At 39.8% G+C, this 22,215-nt stretch overlaps 1 protein-coding gene and 1 non-coding gene across 2 annotated transcripts; both read right to left on the reverse strand.

The window, feature by feature from the left end:
• Positions 1 to 6,869: 6,869 nt before the first annotated feature.
• Positions 6,870 to 21,907, reverse strand: TMCO5A (transmembrane and coiled-coil domains 5A). The gene is made up of 11 exons (XM_030843082.1): positions 21,873 to 21,907; positions 20,786 to 20,935; positions 20,240 to 20,363; positions 19,570 to 19,620; positions 18,771 to 18,842; positions 15,612 to 15,668; positions 15,099 to 15,158; positions 14,606 to 14,670; positions 13,615 to 13,672; positions 11,763 to 11,803; positions 6,870 to 7,068 (listed from the first exon to the last, which is right to left on the reverse strand). The coding sequence occupies exons 1-11, from the start codon at positions 21,905 to 21,907 to the stop codon at positions 6,870 to 6,872; spliced, it is 912 nt and encodes a 303-aa protein (XP_030698942.1).
• Positions 10,811 to 10,918, reverse strand: LOC115845309 (small nucleolar RNA U13). The gene has a single exon (XR_004036398.1). It is a non-coding gene; the product is annotated as a small nucleolar RNA U13 (small nucleolar RNA).
• Positions 21,908 to 22,215: the final 308 nt, after the last annotated feature.

Consider the following 22,215-nt stretch of genomic DNA (forward strand, 5'->3'; position numbering starts at 1 on the left):
TTTAAGATTCCACATATATATGAGTTTCTTTTACTTAGCATGATGTCCTCCGTGTTCATCCATGTTGTCTCAAATGGCAGGATTTCCTTTTTTTAGGCTGAATAAAATTCCATTGTGTATATATATATACACACATGTATATGTGTGTGTGTGTGTGTGTGTGTGCGTATACATATACATACATACACAACATTTTCTTGATCCATTCATCTGTCAATGAACATTTAGGTTTTTTCCATGTCTCGGCTACTGTGAATAATGGTGCAATGAACATGGGAGTTCAGATATGTATTTCAAATAGTGATTTTTATTTCCTTTGGATATATACTCAGAAGTGGGATTCCTGAATCATATGGTAGTTCTAGCTTAATTTTTTGAAGAATCTCCCTACTGTTTTCCATAATAGCTGTCTCAGTTTATATTCCCATCAACAGTGTATAAGTTATTGGTTTTTTCCACATCTTCATCAATACTTGTTATCTTTTGATTTTTTGATAATAGCTATCCTAACAGGTATGAAGTAATAACATCGTGGTTTTGATTTGCATTTCCCTGATCATTAGTGATGTAGAGCATCTTTTCATACACCTGTCAGCCATTTATATGTCTTCTGTGGAGAAATTTCTATTCAGACTCTTTGCCCATTTCTAAATTGGGTTATTTGGATTTTTACTATTGAATTTTAAGTGTCCCTTATATATTTTAGATATTAACCCCTTATCAGATATATGATTTGCAAAAAATTTTTCCATTCTGTAGGTTGCTTTTTTCATTTTGTTGATTGTTTCCTTGGCTGTGCAGAAACTTTTAAGTTTGATGTGGTCCCACTTGCTTATTTTTGCTTTTATTGTCTGTGCTTTTGGTGTCTTAAGACCAAAAATGAAAGAAAAAAGAAGGAAAAAAAGAACAAATTAGGGCTTTCCTGGCGGCGCAGTGGTTGGGAATCTGCCTGCCAAGGAAGGGGACACGGGTTCGAGCCCTAGTCTGGAAGGATCCCACGTGCTGTGGAGCAAGTAAGCCCGTGGGCCACAACTACTGAGCCCGCACTCTAGAGCCTGTGAGCCACAGCTACTGAGCCCACATGCCACAACTACTGAAGCCTGCACACCTAGAGCCAGTGCTTCACCACGAGAAGCCACGGCAATGAGAAGCCTGCGCATTGCAACGAAGAGTGGCCCCGCTCGCTGCAACTAGAGAAAGCCCACACACAGCAAAGATCCAATGCAGCCAAAAATAAATAAATAAATATATTTAAAAAAAGAACAAATTAAGCACAAAGTTTGTAGAAGGAAGGAAATAATGAAAATCAGAGAAGAAATAAATAAGAGAGTAGAAAGATAATAGAAAAGATCAACAAAACTAAGTTGTTTTTTCAAAAGATGAACAAAATTGACAAACCTTTAGCTAGACCAAGAAGAGAGAAGATGCAATAAATCATAAATGAAAAAGAGGACATTACAACTGATACCACTGACACAAAAGATCACGAGACTACTATGAATAATTAGATGCCAACAAATAAAATAACCTAGAAGAAATGGATAAATTTCTAGAAACATACAACCTATCAAGGCTGCATTAAGAAGAAATAGAAACTCTGAACAGACCAATAAAAAGTAAGGCGATTGAATCAGTAATCAAAACTCTCCCAACAAAGAACAGTTCAGGATTTGATGGCTTCACTGGTGAATTTTACCAGGCATTTGAAGAATAATTAATACAAATGCATCTTGAACTCTTCCAAAAAATGGAAAAGGAGGGTACATTTCCAACTCATTTTACAAGGCCAACATTACCCTGATACCAAAGCCAGAAAAGGAATCTACAAGAAAAGAAAATTACAGGCCAGTATTCCTGATGAACATAGATACAAAAATCCTTGACAAAAATACAGCAAATCAAATTCAACAGCACATTAAAAAGATCATACACCTTGATCAAGTGTGATTTATTCCTGGGATGCAAGGATGGTTCAACATATGCAAATCAATAAATGTGATATACTGCATTAACAAAATGAGGACAAAAACCATATGATCATCTTAACTGATGCAGAAAATGCATTTAACAAAATCCAACATCCTTTCATGATAACTCTTAAAAAATTAGGAATGGAAGAATTGTACCTCAGCATAATAAAGGCCAATATGACAAGCCCACAGCTAACATTATACTCAATGATGAAGAGCTAGAAGCTTCTCCTCTAAGATCAAGAACAAGACAAGTGTGCCCACTCTCACCACTTCCATTCAACATAGCCCTGGGAGTCCTAGCCAGAGCAACTAGGCAAGAAAAATAAATAAAAGGCATCCAGATTGGAAAGGTAGAAGTAAAAAAATTATCTCTTTGCAGATGACGTGGTCTTTTATAGATAGAAAACCCTAAAGACTTCACCAAAAAGCTATAAAAACTAATAAACACATTCAGTAAAATTGCAAGATACAAAATCAACATGCGAAAATCAGTTGTGTTTCCATGTACTAACAATAAATTATCTGAAAAAGAAATTAAGAAAATGATTCCATTTACAATAGCATCAAAAAGAATAAAATACTTAAGAATAAAATTAACCAAGGAGGTAAAAGACCTGTACACTGAAAACTATTAAACAGTGATGAAAGAAATTGAAGAAGACAAATAAATGGAAATACATCTCATGTTTGTAGATTGGAAGAATTACTACCCAACGCAATCTATAGATTCAATGCAATCTCTATCAAAATTCCAATGGCAAGTTTCACAGAAACAGAAAAAATATTCCTAAATTCATATGGAATCACATAAGACACCAAATAGCTCAAACAATCTTGAGTAAGAACAACAAATCTGGAGGCATCACACTTCCTGGGTTCAAACTGTATTATTAAGCTGTAGTAATCAAAACAGTACGATATTGATATAAAAACAGACACACAGATCAGTGGAACAGAATACAGAGCCCAGAATTAAATCCACATATATATGGTCAAGTAATTTTAATTTTTTTATTTTGTGGTATGCGGGCCTCTCACTGTTGTGGCCTCTCCCGTTGTGGAGCACAGGCTACAGACGTGCTGGCTCAGCGGCCATGGCTCACGGGCCCAGCCGCTCCGCGGCATCCTCCTGGACTGGGGCACGAACCCACGTCCTCTGCATCGGCAGGCGGACTCTCAACCACTGCGCCACCAGGGAAGCCCTGGTCAAGTAATTTTTGACAAAGCTGCCAAGAATGCACAGTGGGGAAAGGATAGTCTCTTTAATAAATGGTGTTGGGAAAACTGGGTATCCATAGGTAAAAGAGTGAAATTGGACCCTTATCTTACACAATACACAAAAGCAACTCAAAATGGATCAACTCAAAAGATTTAAATGTAAGACTTGAAATCATAAAACTCTTAGAAGAAAACATAGGGGAAAATCTCCTTGACATCAATCTCTTTGGAGAGAACCAATAGGAAAGAAGAGGTATAGAAGATTCTTCTACACTCTGTTGTAGATGTCACCAGGAGCCACCCTACTCTTTGATACTAGCTAAGATTGCCTTTTCTGCCATCCTCCATATTCCATGTACTGTTCTTTTGTTCTTTTTCTAAGGATTTCTGCAAATCTTTTCTCCTAGTTATTTCTCTATTCTATAACTTAATGGCTGTTTCTTTATATCTGATTCAGCATTGACTCAAACTTGAGAGATAACAGCTTCTTTTCTCCCAGAATTCACTTGTAGGAGTCAATAAAAGGCAACTTTTAGAGGCAAATATATACAACTATATCTGGTAGATTTTTACTGGCCAGTTAAGTAAGTGTGTAAGAGCATATATTGCAGCACCACTTATTAGAAAATAATCTAAAATTGAATATCAGCTTTCCTTGTCCTCTGAAAGTCCCTTGTCCATTTCTACCAACTTGGATTTCAGTGTCTCATCATTTTGTTTAGCTTTCTCTCCTGCTGCTTCTCCTCTCAGATATGATAAAAATTCCACGTATTTCATTATTATGAAGATCATTTCAGTTTTAGCACTTATCACTCCCCCACAGTGCACACTTTGCATAACTCAAGATTTATTAATGTACTCTGCTAGAAAAAGGTTCATGCATGCCAAGTGTCACCCTTCCTTCTCTCCTCTTCCCCTGTTAGGGGCAGGGAGAGAAATATAGAGGTTTATTTCCCCAGAGCTAAGAATTATGCCTTTACATTAGAAGACAGGAGGGTGCAGTTGATTTTGGTTTTAAATAACAATTGCAGCAATATCTTCATTATATTATTGCCTGACTGTAAAGAGCTGGGAAATGGTAGTTTCCCAGAAGGGACACTGAAAAATACTCAAGAGATCAAGTTCTTATTCTGGTTCTGTCACTAACTAGTTATGTGATTTGGGGGAAAGGGCCTCACTGGGTCTGAATGAGTAATTTCTAAATTCCTTGCCAATTCTATGAATCTATGATTTGTCTGAGAGTCTTCCTAATTCTATAAATTTAGCCATGGCTGGGATTTCCCCCTTCAAAAGTGGGTAAATATCCCACCACTCTGGACTATGCCTCAGCCTCTCCCTGGACAGCTGTCTGGTCAATTGTCTGCTATTAATATTAGAAACATTAGAGGTTATAGAGGCCGAGGTTTTGAGCCAGACACAGGCGCAGATTCTGGTTCTTTCAACTCAGAACTTTGGTTGTTTTATTTGCTCTCAGAACTGGCTTATTTGTAAACTGGGTAGAGTATCTACCTTGGAAGGTTGTATTTAATACAATAATGCACATGAACTACGTAGTACAGTGCCTGGCACGTGATACAAGTGCTTAATAAATGGAATTCATGATCATGAACATTACGTCTGTTATAAAGGGGCTGGGAGAGTGTCATGGCAAACTGTTTCTGGGTCTGCTGAGACATCTTAGTGTGTGTGGTAGAATGTTTCTCTTCTCAAGGGACAGAAGTTCAGAAAAGTTCCCAGGCACTGGGAAGTGCCTGGAAGGGAAGGTGTGCGCCTCGGACCCTCCCTTGTAGGGTATCATTGAGCCCTTGTGTTTTGAGGGTTGAGTCTTCAGACCAACCCCTTGACCTCCAGAGGGTGGTTTTCCTGAGAGTAGTCTGACTTCCCAGACTGCAGGGCTTCTTGTGGAGGCAAGGGTGATGGTGGCAGAAACTGGAGTCAATCTTAATCCTGTAGGAACTTGACCTTGGAACATACATCTGGGTATGTGAAAGGAAGGAGAGGTGCAGCTTCAGCTGTGGCGCTAGGGTCCTGAGCATGGACACCCTTAACAGTGAAGAATGAGACGTAGCAGCCTCAGCAAAATACACCATGTCAACGAGATCTTGGATTTTATATATATATATAGATAGATAGATAGATAGATATGTATATATATATGGCAATACATCCTGGTTTGCTGAAACAGTCCTGTCTAGTTTCTCTTGTCCTGACATAATTAATTGTGTCCTTTCCTATTATCAGATATGTCTCAATTTGGATAATTAATTATTTAATCAACCTGTGTAGGACCAGTTTTCAACAGTGACATCATGTGGCCCCAAGAAGAAATGACAGTGAACCAAAGAGTTAAAGTTAATTCCCTGCTAGTGTGGAAGCCAGAATGACCCCTTTGTGCTCTTCTGTTAAGGGTCCTGATCATTTAGGAGGGTGGGAAAGTTCACGAGGTAGTTTGAGTATATCCTGTTAATAAGGCACATGGATGGTACAGCAATTAATTGGAAAAATAGGAGGTTTGACCGTATTTAGGTTACGCCAAGTTTGTGAAGCAGTTTGTATGTCATGTGCTATTTACTTTAGAATCCTTGCTTACTTTAGCCCTAGAGACCTGGTTGTTTATATTGAGCTCTTTGCAGTAGTTGATCTCGATTTATGATCTTGAGAAGCTATAGTTTTTACTGGTAAGAAGATATATGAAGTGAGCTACAGCTTTGAGTTTTAATTGCCCAAGTCAGATATTTATATGTATGGCTAAAACTAGTGATTAAGTGAATGTCAGCTTTTGTCAGTCCAGTATCTCTTTCCCCTTCTCTGGGAATTGAGTGCCCCCTTTCCTTTGGGAAACACATTCCATATAGTTTACATGGGGCTGACTCCCTTATCTCTTTCTTGTCCCCTTACCTCCCCTTCCCCTTACAAGAGTTTGGACATATGGTTCATGGATTCATGCTTGACTAATCAGAGTATTCCCATCCCTTTGGCCACATTGATTGTGGGATGGGGTAGACAGTTGACCACAACTAAGTCAGTTTATCTGAAATTTCCTTCTGGAGCTATTAGAAAAGACTCATTCTGCTAAGGATGCTAATCTGGTAGTATGAGTCTTAGGCTGTTGGCAGCATCTTCCCACTAAAAGGAAAATGCCCATCCAATGAGATGAGAAGAGAGAGATGAAACTCCAGTGACATTACACTGAGGCTTCTGGATCCAGCCATGCCTGAAGCCCCAGATTTTTAGTTCCATGAGGCAATACTTTTTTGTGTGCTATAAATTTATAAATTAGCTTAAACTAAGGCAACTTACAACGAAATAGTTCTAATGTAAGTAATGAGCAGTCTTCTGCTTTGCAGGGATCCTGTGTCTTAGATTTTTAAGATTCACTAGAAGAATTGATCAGCTCTAATTTTGCTCAGCATTTATGATATTATTCCAAAAATAGTCTACTTTGTTTACTATTGGTACTATTTAGCTTATCCATATAGCCACAGAAATCCATTGACAGAGCTCTTTACCGGGCAAGGTTAATCTTGGAAAGACTGTGTGAGGAGGAATGGTAATCAAGTAGGAAAACCTCAAGGAAATAACTGAAGAAAACCTCTTTCCTTCACAAGTTCCACCATCTCTTAGTCTACGGATTCAGATACCACTTGCCTTCTTTTGCTCCAGGATGTTTCTTGGGGATCAGTGGGGTAACATGTCCTCTGTCTCAAGCATGAGAGATGGAAAGAGAAAGCATCTTAGCTTCCACAAGATGTTCCTGCTCAGTATCTTGGGCAGTATATTGACAAAGAGATCTGGATTTATAAAACTTATGTGGAACAACAAGTAGCCCAGCAGTCTGATGAAAAACAGGGTGGTGAAAAAGAAATATAGAAAAATCCTGGAAAAAGAAAGCCAAGAAACTGTTAACTAGAGGTTAGAAAACCTGGAACAAAATAGTCATAATCTAAATGCATGTCTGACTCCTTGATATTCAAATGTCTCTACTCTTAACAACCCCTTACAAAGGTAGCCTCTTCCCATATGCTGGCCTGCCAGCTACTCTCTCTCCCATCACCATGTTTAATTTTCTTTCAGCATTTATCACTATGTGAAATCATCTTGTTTTGTTTTTTATTTTTATTTTGGAAATTTGTTTTCAAAAGTAGTTGCACCAATTTATTTATTTATTTTTATTTATTTATTTTTGCGGTACGTGGGCCTCTCACTGTTGTGGCCTCTCCCGTTGCGGAGCACAGGCTCCGGACACGCAGGCTTAGCGGCCATGGCTCACGGGCCCAGCCACTCCGCGGCATGTGGAATCTTCCCAGACCAGGGCACGAACCCGTGTCCCCTGCATCGGCAGGCGGACTCTCAACCACTGCGCCACCAGGGAAGCCCCAGTTGCACCAATTTATACTCCACCAGCAGGGTTTATGTTTCTGTGGATCCACATCCTCTCCAACATTTGATGTTATCAGATTTTGAAACTTTTGTCAATCAGATGGGTATAAAGTAATATCTCATTATGGTCTTGGCTTGCATTTCCTTGATGAACGATGGTGCTGAACATCTATCTGTTCATAGGTTTATTCGTCTTATGTGTTTCCTCTTGCCCATTTATTTACTATGTTGTTTGGGCTTTTCTTATTAATTTGTAGGAATTCTTTATATGTTCTTGATATTAATCCTTTTCCATTGTGTATATTTTGAATATCTGCCCTCTACTTTATAACTTTCACTTGCTCTGAGGTGTTAAAGAACAAAATTTATTTACTTTTTAATGTGCATTTTATTTATTTATTTTTGGCTGCACTGGGTCTTTGTTGCTGCGCCCAGGCTTTCACTAGTTGCAGCGAGTGTGGGCTACTCTGCGTTGAGGTGCATGGGCTTCTCATTGTGGTGGCTTCTCTCATTGAGATGCATAGGCTCTAGGCTCACGGGCTTCAGTAGTTGTGCCCCATAGGCTCTAGAGCGTAGGCTCAGTAGTTGTGGTGCACAGGCTTAGTTGCTCTGCGGCATGTGGGATCTTCCTGGACCAGGGATCGAACCCGTGTCCCCTGCATTGGCAGGCAGATTCTTAACCACTGTGCCACCAGGGAAGTCCCTAAAGTTATTTTTAATAAAGTCTAATTTATCAACATTTCCTTTAGTTAGAATCACTGCTTTTTGTATCTTGTTTGAAAAATCATTCCCTACCCCAAGGCCTAAAAGATACTATTTTGTATTAAGAGTTTATGGTAGTTTAAAAATATGTCCACAAATTCTTTGGTATTCCTTCCTTAGAGAGATTCTTCTCCACTGGAGTGTGGAATAGACTTAATGAATTGCTTCTAAAGAATAACGTATCATGGAAATGACAGTGTGTGATTTCCTATACTATGTACTAAAAGCACTGTGGCTTCCTCCTTACTCCCAGGAGAAAGCCAGCTGTCAGGTTATAAGGACACACACAAGTAGCCTGGTGGAGAGGTCCATCTGATGAAGAACTGAGACCTCCTGCCAGCAACCAGCTGTGTGAGTAAGCTCCTTTGGACATAGATCCTTTAGCCTCAGCCTAGCCTTCTAATGACTGTAACTTCAGCCAACATCTTAACAGCAACCTCGTAACAGACCATGAGCTAGAACCACCCAGCTAAGTAGCTCACAGATTTATGACGCACAGAAAGTGTGAGTTGATAAATGTTTGTTGTTTGTAGCCACTAAATTTTGGGGTAATTTGTTATGTGGCAATAGATAACTAATACTGAGTTTTATAGGTTTTTTTTTTAATTGGTATTTAAGTCTTTAACACATCTGGGCTTGCTTTTTTGTTATACTGTATAGTAGTAATTCAATCTTATTTCTTTCTCATCTGGATAACCGTTTTTTCCCCACCATATTTACTGAACAGTCAATCCTTTCTTTCCCCTCTGACATATAATCACTGTCATATATCAGGGTTCTATATGTGCACTGTTTCTGAGCACATGTTCTTTTCCATTGGTTGATTTTCCTATTCCTCTGATGATACTACACTATCATAATTACTGTAGCTTCCCAGTGAGTCTTGATATCTCAAAGGGCATGTTTCTCATTCCTTGTTCTTCTTTAAAATTGCCCAGGTTATTTTTGACCCATTTACTCTCCCATATACAATATTTTAGTATCATTTTCTTCAATTCCATGAAAAATCTTCTGGGGAGTTTGATTGGAATTGAACTGATTCTATGAATTATTTGGAGACCATTGATATGTTTATGACATTAAGGCTTCCTATCCATGATCATGGTATTTCTTTTCTTTCATTTATATTACCTTTAATATTTCCTAATAAATTTCTATAAATTTCCTTATGGTAGTCTTGATTTCTTATTTAACTGATAAATTATTTTGCCCTTGTGGTTTTAATATGATTTCCACGAGCAAACCTCCACTGTTTCCTTTGCTATGTTACCCTTATCTGGTTGTGCTGGGCTGCATTCTGCCTCAGGACAAATTCATGGCCCAACTCCACTCACCAGTCAAAAACAGCCCCTTGGGCTTCCCTGGTGGTGCAGTGGTTGGGAGTCTGCCAGCTGATGCAGGGGACACAGGTTTGTGCCCCGGTCCGGGAAGATCCCACATGCCGTGGAGCAGCTGGGCCCGTGAGCCATGGCCGCTGGGCCTGTGCGTCCGGAGCCTGTGCTCCGCAGTGGGAGAGGCCACAACAGTGAGAGGCCCACATACCGCCAAAAAAAGAAAATCAGCCCCTTCCCCTCCAGTTTTCTTAAGTTTTCCTGTAGAGTTAATCTTGGTGACAAGAGCCAGGATCCATTCTAATACAGGATCTTGCTCAAAATTAGAATCAAAAGCCTTTTAAAAGCCTCTTCCCACCACTCTTCTTGAAGCTGGATACAGTATTCATGAGAAGGGTCTGGGATGACGTGCCCAGGGACAATATTAGGAATAACCTAGCTTTCTAATTTCTTATCAGCGCACGGTATACCAGTGCTCCAAGGATGCTGGATCAGAGCAAGAGGAAAGACATTTGTAGTTTGATGTGATGAGCTAGACTTGCTGGGCTTACTAACTCTCTTTATGGCAGATAGCTCTTATCCCAGGAACATGGGCAATTCCATGCTGGGCGCTGGTGTTGAATTATAGGTGAAGGTGGCCTAGGAGTTCTAGGGAAGATTCTGCTAGTTGTTCTGGGAGCATATATTGAAGGATATTGAAATATATAATTCTTCACTTATCTGGTATGAAGGAGTATCCCTCTTAAGCAAATTTTCCAGACAGTTGGAGCTGACCTTTAAGCACCAGTAATTTTATGTTAACCATTTTGATTGGACTTTTTCTAAATCACATTTCATACCACTTTAAATATATGTTTCTCTATGCCTTCTTAAACATACTATATTGAACATAATTTGACCTTTTCTTAAAAATATAGGGGCTTCAATACCAATTTTACTTTGCTATCACGATGATTCCCTAAGGACTAATATCCACTCATTTGTTTGAATCTTGAGTTCTTATTTGGTTTAACAAGATTTTTGAGCAATTATTATGTGCTGAATACTGTTAGGTGCTGTCTCCTTTTCCCAATCATTTTCTCTCTCTTTTATCTGCTGTGAGGCAGTGGTATACTTGCATTTAGAAATTCTCTCCCTATTTTTATTTTTCACATTAGGGGGTAATGTGCTGACATTGTGATAAAGTTTGAGGGAGGCACATCTCACACAATAGTGTAAAAACCCAATCTTCATGCTTACGAACCACAGAAGGATCTCCCCATTTCTTTTTTTAAGTTTTTTAAAAAATTTATTTTATTGTGATGAGAACACTTAACATGAGATTTACCTTCCTAACAAATTTTTAAGTGTGCAACACATTATCATTGACTACAGGTGCAGTGTTATACAGCAGATCTCTAGAACTTAATCATCTTGTTTAACCAAAGATTTATGCCGATGGATTAGTAACTTCCCGTGCCCCCTCCCCCCACCCCCTGGCAGCCATCATTCCACACTTTGATTCATGAACTTGACTGTTTTAGATACCTCATATAAGTGGAATCATGCAGTATTTGTCTTTCTGTGACTAGCTTATTTCACTTAGCATAATGTCCTCAAGGTGCCTCAGTGTTATCATATATTGCAGAAGTTCTTTCTTTCTTTTATATAACCCTCCTTGTTTATTCTTTTCATTTTTTTAAAATTTCTTTTGTTTTTCTATTTTTAATTTTTAATTTTTTTATTGGAGTCCCCATTTCTAATCAACTGATGTTACTGGGAAACCAGACACATCAAACTAGTTGAAAGTGTTGAAGGGAAAAGGGGGTAAGTATGACACTTGTCACAGCTCTTCTAGGTGATAGGATTCCTGTTTCTGATTACTGCTAGGCCACTGGCTTCTAATACTGGAAAGCTGAGATTAGTCATCGCCTTTGGACAAGGAAGTCATAACAGTGAACTGAGAAATGTAGTCATTGATAAAACAAATTTGTTGACTGTGTGTGTGCGTGTGTGTGTGTGTATACAATGTTCTCTTTGTCTAGACTTTGCTATCTGCTAGTATGGCTAAGTAGAACTCCCAGTTTTCTGGGAAGTTTACTCAAAGGGATTTACTTACGTTTTACAGAATCCTGTTTTCTTCTTTTGGAGAGAGTTATCCTGGGAGAAAAAGAAAGGGCAGTGATAAATAAACAATTTCTGGACGCTGTTATCACTGCCAAGTAGTACTGAGCCATTAATTAAATGTTATTTTAGCTAAAATTTTACAAATTTTTTCATATACATAAGCAGATGAAATTTTCAAAGCCAAATATATGTACATATATATATGTGTGTGTATATATGTATCTGTGTATATATATATGTATATGTGTGTGTGTGTGTATATATATATATATATATATATATAAAACTGCATTACCTTTTTATATATTGATAGGAATAAATGAAGACTTAGAAGGGTAGGGTCATACAGCTTGTAAGTGGCAGGACGAGGCCTGGAACCCAGGTCCTCTCAGTTCACATTTTGGGCTCTCTCAACTATACCCTTACCTTCTACTTAGCCAGTGACCCTTAGAGAAGTTTACAGGCTATAAAAACCACACAAACATATTCCAAGAGATAAATTTTGAAAGCTATAAAAATGTAAAGATGAGAATATATCCTGGATTTCTGTAACATCCCTCTTCCAAAATATTTTCTCAGTTACTTCATTTTCCTTTAAACTTCCTTGTGAGATAAAAAGGAAGAGGAATTATGATCACACTTTAAAACTGTGGAAATGAGGCTTGCAGAATTGGAATTAGAAAGCAGCTTTCTGGGTTACAAATTTGATTCTATAGCTTGAGTGAGATTAAGTGGCATGCTAGCTGGTCAGCTGCTCAGGCAGCCTCTCTAAAGAGATTGCTCAAACATCACAGGTCGTTGAACCATCACATGGACTCTGATAATCTTGATGAAGACAGTCCTGTTGTTTCTCTGATAGCTGGTCAGAAGGAATACTTTAATAAGTCACCGGGAATAGATGGTGGGACACATCAGGTAGCATGCCAAGCTTGGTTCTAGAGAGGTGGACTTCAGTTAATTTCAGGAGTTTTGCTTGCTGAGTGGAATACATAAGCTTGGGACCAGAATAACCTGTTCAGGACAGTGGGAACTATAGTCACTGTGGAAATGGTCTAACATATTCAAACATCTGGAGCACCTCAAGGGTAATAGTCAAATGTTGATATTTGCTTTTAAGGAAGAGATGACTTCTCTTTTCTGAGATTATAAAGACCCTATATCTCAACAACATAAAATTTCTGCTGAATGTCCACTTTGGCTCTAAAGGAAATATAAATTACAATTAAAGTCCAATAAACTTTATCTATGTACTTGCTTCCACAAGACACCAAGCAGGCTAAGAGGCCTGGTGCTCTACATCCAAGTCTGTTTCCTTCAGACCTTTGCATATGTGCTGGTGACATCATGATGTTAAAGATGAATAGACACTGAAGCTGTAGCATAAAGAAGCAACTGCTTCCTATGTTTTAACTCATAGGCCAACTCTGATTAGATGGTGATAGATGCCCTTGGTGTTCTGTGTAGTAAAAGATTCTGGACCATGCTGGGATCATCAGGAAAGAGTGCTGTGATTACAGGAGATAGAGGAGTGGTGTATGTGTCATGTACTGGCCTTCTCTCCACAGAGTGCACCCTCAGTTAATGTTCCTTCTCGCTTCTATTCTAAACTTTCTTTGGTCTTGGGCTGGTTTCTTTGAGAACACATCATTTGCACAGCTGTAAGAGGGAAGACAGCTGTTCCTTAGCATCCTCTTTATTTGTTTAGGGTTGAAATGCTTTGGAATTATATCTGGTACTGTTCTTGGAAAATCCACATGGGAAGATTGCTAGATGTTTGGTGGCTTATAGTGATTTTGGAAACTCCTTTGAAAGGTGAAGAAGCTGAAGATGGAGTAGGTGCTTACCTTGTTATTTTGGCCATTACACTCTTTGCTTGCTGAGTTCATGCTTATGGCTTTTGACCTAGGGGGAAAAGAACCAAGATAGAGATTGGATAAAGTGCCCTCAAAGATTCATACTATATGATGGTTGTTTAAAAACAGTCTTATATTCTAATTCTATTATAGCCAGTTGCTACATGTAGCTATTTAAATTTAAATTAATTAAAATAAAAAATAAGTTCCTCAGTCATACTACCTGTTCTTCAAGTACTCAGTAAGTGGCCAAGTGGATACTTAATAGATAGTATAGAAATTTCTGTTGAATAGCCTTGTTCTAGAAACTTAGCTTAGCAGTCAAGCCATACCTAGTACTCAGGAAGGATTTTGGGAGACTTGAAGGTATCCTTTAGGGGCGAGGACCTCCAAGTCCTAGTGTCTTGGACACAAGGCCACGGTGTGTACCTGCCTATTTAGAGGCTTTATGCAGTTTGGGTCTCTTTCTCTTCACCACAAGGTTCCAAAATATTTATATATAGAGATACTTCTTGACTGAATTAAGATTTAACATCTAAAGAGGGTCAAGAAATGGAAGTGAGGTTTTTGGTTTAGTTTCTCATCATTTAAACTCTTTTGACAAACTCAAGGGGTATTTTTTTGGGGAAGGAAGCTTTTATTTACGTTTAATATGAATGTTCTACTTATCAAGGTGCCTGACCACTAACCCTTTTTAAAGCACATGTTCCTACCCTTAATATAAACCCAAATAATTGGTAACGTGATAAAGCTATGAAGGGAGATGTGTTTCTACAGTCTTTGAAGAAGGATGGGAGAAGGACCTGCGTTTTAAAGTTGGTGTGGTTCAGTGGGAGTCGACCTGATTACTACAGAGGGGAAAGATATGTGGTGTTGGGGGCCTCATAATTCCAAACTGGAATTAGAGAGATGTTTGCTCTGACCCAGGCTGAGATGGAGTTACCACTAAAAGCAGGATGTTCCTTTGTTTGCCAAAGCTTACACTTCTCTCTCGAGGAACTGATTCTCTAGTTCTTCTTCTATTTTCTTCAAAGTTTCCCGGTACTTCTTCAAACAGAAATAAAAGAAAGCGCGGTTACTAATTAAAGCCCTGTGCTTTTCCTAATCATAATAAACATGCATTATTACATTGTCACATAAATGTTTGGTATTCCCACTGCCACTTTTTCTCCTTCCTAGCCTCCACCCCACCACTACTGATTTCTCACTATATTTCACCATTGGACAGGTCTCTGGGGGTAATTGGGATTATAAACAGGAAAAGTGTTCATTATTAAGTTAAGGGCACAGAGGCTGGGAGACCAGGGAGGTAACAGAATGATATTGGTGGTGGAGTGTCATAGACCCTAAAGTCCCTCTGGAATGACACCTTGAAGAGTTAAAATTGTTCCAGACAGTATGCTCTGAAAAACCCGGTTCCATTTCACCCTGTACCTGAACAAACCCTTTGCTGTCCCTTTACTGAGGGGCTGTACCTTTATGCAGAGGGCCTGATCTTCACAGAGCTGGGCCAAAAGTGCATAGTCTTCTATTACCTGGGGAGACTAAAATTTATTAGTCTTACATTTTCTCAGTGAATTGCTGTAAGAACAATAGTATACTTGTTTCCTCCTGTGTACCAGGCCCTAAATGTGGCCTTCCAATTGTTCTAAATATGTTTTTTTGTACATATAAACTAATTTTTTTGAGGGTTAACAAGCTATATTTTATAGTCCCTTGGGGATTATTTGGGGACAGTTGGGAGAAGAATAGATACTAATTTGTGGAAGATATAGATCATGAAGTGTATCCTATAAAAAATATTAAATAAAAGGTAACTTAGGAGACTATAGTCATCTTCCTTTCCTTCATACCCTCCTGATCCCATAATGGTTTGGGATCTAGAACCTTATTATAACTCAATCATTTGAGGAATGCATTAGATCGTCTGACCAAGAATGGAGTATCCCTTCCTTTGGGAGGAGTAACATTGAAGTTACTGTGGTTACCTTGGCCAGTTCCTTCTCTTGGTCTGCACAGGAGGCTTCCAGCTGTTGTAACTTAACCTATAGACAAGGAAGGAGGCTGGTAACTCAGCAAGGCAAAAACAGGATTCCATTCTGAAATGCTATAGCAAAGGTTATCTCACAGGTGGTTGACGTGCATTGGACACCATTTCAGATATCTTTTTGATGGAGAACAGTCAGACTGTCCTTGCAGCTGCCTGGTGAGCCTGCACTCTTGACCACTGAGTATTCATCAGTGCTTTGTTTGCCCTTAAACTTCAATTCTTAGCTTCCTTCTTCCTTAGCTATTTCTCTTAGAAAAACATCAACCTTGAAAAATTCACTGTCACTTTTGCTTTTATATATTCATGGCTCACTCCTTTCTTTCTCCCTGTATTTCTTCTTTCCTCTCTTCCTTCCTTGAATACTTGATGAAAGCCTCTTCTATATCGGCCACTATACTGGAGTGACAGGGAAAGGGCAGGGGGAGTACTGAGGATACAGTGATGAACGGAATTGATAGGCTTTCTGCCTCACAGAGCTGACATTCTAGTTGGGGGACATAACAGATGAGTCAACATGATAAGTGCTGTGAAGGAAATAAAAGCCGAGTAATGTGCTGAGAGTGAGAGTGAGTGATGGCATAAGAGCTAATATAGGTGGTTGGCGAAGGCCTCTCTGATGATACTTGAGCTGAAATCTGAAAGATAAATATTAGTCAAATGGAGATCTGGAGGAAATATGTCCCATGCAGAGGTTACAACAAGGGCCAAAACTGTGAACTTTGGTATGTATGAAGAAGTTATGTGGCTGAAGCACAGGGGATACTGGTAAGGTGGGGAAAGGTAGCCACTGATGAGGTTACATACGTAGGGCCTTATAGCTTCTAAAAAAATTTGCTTCTTTTATTTATTTATGTATGTATGTATGTATGTATGGCTGCGTTGGGCCTTTGTTGCTGCACGCGGGCTTTCTCTAGTTGTGGTGAGCGGGGGCTACTCTTTGTTGTGGTGTGCGGGCTTCTCATTGCAGTGGCTTTTCTTGCTGTGGAGCACAGGCTCTAGGCACGTTGGCTTCAGTAGCTGTGGCTTGTAGGCTCTAGAGCGCAGGCTCAGTAGTTGTGGCACGTGGGCTTAGTTGCTCCATGGCATGTGGGATCTTCCCGGACCAGAGCTCGATACTGTGTCCCCTGCATTGGCAGGCGATTCTTAACCAGTGCGCCACCAGGGAAGTCCCCAAAGTTTGGTTCTTTATTCTAATTGTAGTAAAAGGCCAGGAGAGAGCTTCAAGTGGTAAAGACACAATCTGACCTGTGTTTTTAAAGAAGAGACTTTTCAATATGTGGAAAGTGAGATTGTTTAGGAGTAAGAGTTGAAGCAGGAAGACTTGTTAGGAGGCTACTTCAGCATCCAGGTGAGGGGTATGGTGGCTTGCAAGAGGGTAGTACTATTATTAGTAGTAGATAGGGAAGAATGGATGCATTTGGGTTATATTCTGTAGGAAGAGCAGATATAACTATTTTCCCTTCCTTCCCTTTCAGCTCTGTTGTTCCCACTTTCATCTAGGGATCATTATTTTACATCTGGATGCTTCTAACAGTTCCTTTCCCCTCCAGTCAGTTACAACCAGGGCCAGAAAGAAAAATGTGCTAAAGGCTGTATTTTCAAGACACTGGCCTGAGTCACAAGGAGTTGAAGCAGGCATCCCATTAAACTACTGAACTAATCACCAGCATGCAAGGGGAACGGAAGCAAAGGAGATGCTGTATATTTCATAGAATTAGAGATATCACCTAAGAATTCTACAAAAGAGGTGGGCAAAAGGGAGTGATTCAGAGGGTTAATAATACTCTAGAAGTCTTTAGGGCTGGGCTGGTTGCTGCTAGGAAAATAATGGCCATTGTTCTGACAACACCTGGAACTCTGTAGTCTGTCAGCTCAGCTCACCTGACATAGCCAGCATTAAAGTGTCCCCACTAGATTCTGGTGGCCTTACTGTCAGGAAAACTTGTTTTGGGCAGGAGAAGGAAGAAAATCAGTCTCTGACTGCTGCAGTTATATGGTAAGAATAGTCATGGGGCTTCATAATCCTTTCTAGTGTTAACTTCACTTTCTTCCTGATGTACACACAGGATCCAGATTTCTTTCTTTCCAGGTAAATTTCCTGGATGTACATGACTAAGCAAGCTTACTTGGTGGCCTTAAACTTCTTCTTCTTCTTCTTCTTCTTCTTTTTTTTTTTTTTTTTTGTGGCCATCAACACTAATTTGGCCAAGAGAAGATAGGAGAGTGATTCTCTATTCTTTCTTTTTATATTTCTATTTTCAGTGTGTCCATATCTTCATAGGCTTCATATACACAGTATGGGCTTAAGTGTGGGCTTAATAAGCTAAAGAAAAATTAAGGCAAGGATAAAGATGCAATTCTACAGAAAGTATCAAGTTAGAATTTTACCTGTTCTCTAAATAAAAAAAGTAAGTCTCTAATTCTTCTTGCATCTTTGATCGGATGTGTTGTGGTTGTGTCCAGGTTCTTAGCTCTGGAACACAATTAGAGAAATGCTAAGCACTGTCTGATGCACTTAGCATGCAGAACTCACTAGATACTTGAATGACCAACTTAATGATTTCTTTTCTAGATTGGATTCCATGACAGGATGTGTAAGTTGCCTAGCATGCAGTAGAGTTACAGATCCTAGCTCTGCCTCTATGAATTCATACATATGCCTTAGCCACTCTCTTAAATAGTCACTTTAAAATTATGTGACTTCAGGTTTTAGCTCTCCAAAAAAAGGAAAGAATACTTTATATACACAATTTCACTCAATTTTCAAACAGAGGCTGGGAGGGACTGATTAAATTGCCCTTCATATACCACACTAAGTACTGGGGACAGGATTTAAATTAGGGACTTCAACTGCCTCCAGTGTTATATATGCATTTGTGTTCTGCTCTTCCTCATGGAAGAAAGAACAAAATATATGGCTTCAGAGTAAAATTCCTTACTAAGAGCAGAGGAAATGTCAGTACTCAGTGGCCCAGCCTTATGCCTGACATGGGTAAAACTACAAAGAATTTATCCCAACTTTGACAGTTGTTTCCACTTGAAAGCTTGTTTCCTGTTCATATATTCCAAACCCATTCAAGATTGCTTTTCCATTTACCTTTGACTCTTCTGGGGTTCCCTTTAGATTGCCTTGTTCACACTTAGTTGCCTTTTGAGATTTCCTTGTAAGCTACAGTTTCAAATAAAAAAATACATTGCAAATAAAAAATACATCAAATAAAAAAAAAAAGAAAGAAAACAAAGACATTCTCTGGTGTATGTGTGGGCTGGTAATTTGGTCTTGATAAAAGCTGCCAGGAGGTGGTCCTTTGGTAGATACTTGGTGCTCTTGGAAACATCTTTATTCTACCTCTAACTTCTTCTCACTAGTCTTGGCCACCAAAGCTGGAGCCTGCTCAAGGCAGGGGTACTTTTCTGAACCCCTCATCCATGCTGGGTTATTCAGGAATGGGTCAGAAAGTAGGGTATCATAGGAAGCCCACTGTATTCTGAGCAGGAGTTGAGGTAGAGGGAATGCCTAGACAAGGAAGAGGGAATCCTTAGGAATTAAGTATTTTTAAGTCTCTGTTGAAAGTAAAATTAACTCTCATTACAGAGCTGCCAGCCAATCACTTTAACAGAGTGTCTACTGGAATCCCTTTTCTTGTAATAGAATGAAGGAACCTGTGGGATCACTGAGTACCCTGAATAACCCACTCCCTCCGTCCATCTGATACTTGCAGGGAAGATCCATGGCATTTATTTAGGTCATGAAGCTCAGCCTCAGGAGAGTAGTATCCACCCCAGCACAGGCCTCTCTGACATGTGGGATCCCCTATGACCACTTTTGCTCCCTTGCCTCTTTGGTGCCTGGGGATGCTGTGGGAACACTGGGGAACACAAGAGCCCCATCCCACCTTTCTTTCAAGTTCTGCTATACTGTGGACCAGAGTCTCATTCTTCCTTTCCTGTTGAGAGAAAGAAGCAGAGTGTAAGTGTGCATCTGCATACCATCTTCTGTCTTTATTTAGTTGATTGTTCTCCATTTCGCTCCAGTGATCATTTCCTGCAGGAACTCTACCTTATTGCATAAGGTCAGGTAAAGAACCTGTGGTTTGATCTCAATACATACACACCAACTTAACAGGGATAGAGATGCCCACACGCAGGGCTTCCCAATACTAAATATTACCAAAGAAACCCTACCCTCCACACATCCCTTTCCATGCATGGACACATCCTGCCATGACTTTTTTTTTTTTTTTTTTTGCGGTACGCGGGCCTCTCACTCTTGTGGCCTCTCCCGCTGCGGAGCACAGGCTCCGGACGCGCAGGCTCAGTGGCCATGGCTCATGGGCCCAGCCACTCCGCGGCATGTGGGATCTTCCCGGACCAGGGCACGAACCCGTGTCCCCTGCACCGGCAGGCGGACTCTCAACCACTGCGCCACCAGGGAAGCCCTTGCCATGACTTTTGAGTTGACTACTAGTTGTATGTAAAAAGGAGAGACTAGCTTATCTGATAGTTGATGAGAGACAGGATGATGAATAAAACCTATCATACAGCTCTTCCTAGCTTCTTGCTTACCAGTCTGGCTGTTTCTTCTTCTAGCGCGTGCAGGGCTCTTTCCCTTTCCATCGTGGTGCGGTTCTCCTTCCCCCACTCCTCACCCTCTGCCAGGTCTCTGGTCTGAGTGATCTCATTTTCCAGCCTAGATGACGCAAGCACACACTCTGAGGATCTGGCAGTTTCAGAACCGATAAAACACAAATATCAGTTTCAAGGGAACCTCAGTGACAATAAACACGAATCTCAAGTTGGAAACCATTCTTTCCTGGATCCTTAGACTCAGAATCACTTTCAAGGCAGGAAAAGTAAGATTCCTCTGATTCCCAAGTCAAACACCCCAATGTTCTTTCAGCTCAGGTAAGTATCACCCAATTTTTTTAGGAATCTCTTTAAAACTTGCTGTATTTCAGAGTTTGAGCCACAGAGAAATGCCAGAGAATGAAGAAGAAACTTTGCTGTACAAGATTTAGGTCTCTAGAACAAACAGGAAAATTTAGTGTTGTCTCTTCTCTTCTACCCCATCCTCTGGATGGAGAACTTCCCTCATGGTACCCCAACGCTCACCTCTGAATCTCATCTTCCTTCTTGCGGATTTTGAGAAGAAGGTCCTGATTTGCTTCATCAATTCTCTGCATATCCCTTTCAAGGTTCATATTCAAACTGTTAATGTTCCTCTTTGACTGGGCCAGTCTTAAGATTTCCACTTCCTCTGACCTGTAGACTCAGTCCCCAAATTGAACAAGGGCCAGTTATCTTAAGATCAGTAATCTTTGGACTAAATGGGATATCTAGAAGGCACGTAATTCATTAACCTGGCTGTTTCTGGAAGCACATCTGTCCTTTTTCATTCTTAGGAAATTATATTTCTTAATCATGCTCTACAGTTTGTTTCAATAATTCTCAACTTGGTCAGCAAGAGAGGTTTTTCTCAGGCTTTCTCAGCCAAAGTGCTCAATATACTAGTGCACCTCCACTCTGGTTCCAGAAGTCTTGCTTCCTTAAATAGTGTCCTGCATTGGTTTCTAAGACAAGTTGTTCACAAAATCTGCTCATGCAATACACTTTTATTGAGTACTTTTATCCAGGTAGCTGGCACATTCCTTATGACTGAGCCCAGCTTTATGCAGAGCCACAAGAGATTTCCACCAGCAGGTAGGGCTTCAGTCTTTCCCTTCCTCCTCCCATCTCAAAACTTCTCTTACAGTGCCTGCTACAAAGCTTGAGTGTCTATCTTGAGAGTCACTTCATTGAGCACAGGCATTCACTTTCAAGAATTCAAAACTCCTTTTGAAGTAAATTTGAATAAAATAAGGGTAACACTAGAGTCATCTAGAAAGGGTACCTGGCACATGGAAGCTCTCAATAAACTTTTCTTGTATCATTAATTAGTTTGCTTTTCAAATGATTAACCATAAATAAGTTAGTGAGGCAGACTTTTGAGTAAGGATGAGGGATGATTTTGGAAAAGAAGACTTTATAATAGCTATCACTTCAGGAGGGCATGAAGGGCTTGAGGTGGAGTGCAATGGGGGAGGGATAGATAGTAGATGGAGAGAGAGAGGGAGACTAGAAGATGAAGGAAGACATCTACAGCAGACCTGCTTCATACCTTGGCCCTTGGATGTGGCTTTGCCTAATCATGATTACTTACTCATCATCTAGTTGATCTTCCTTGTGTTCTTCCATTGTAGATTCCCTAAAATATCAGCAGAGATGTATCTAATGAGTTGGGGAAATGGGTCCATTTGTGAAGTAGAGTAACTAGCCAAGAGCCCCCAAATATAGAAACAGAATTAACTGGTTTCTTCCCTCCAACTTCACATTTTGGCCATGACAAAATTCAGCCTTTTGGTTTTCTGCTCACGTTCTGATTATGCCTCAGTAAGGATACAGTGAGGATACAGGGATAATGCTGGAAATTTCAGTATATATCCTGCTAGCAGGTATATTCAGAGATAGTTCACCAACACAAAACCCTTTGGAATTTATACACA

Source organism: Globicephala melas, chromosome 2, assembly GCF_963455315.2.
Source record: "Globicephala melas chromosome 2, mGloMel1.2, whole genome shotgun sequence".
Taxonomy (NCBI): Eukaryota; Metazoa; Chordata; class Mammalia; order Artiodactyla; family Delphinidae; genus Globicephala; species Globicephala melas.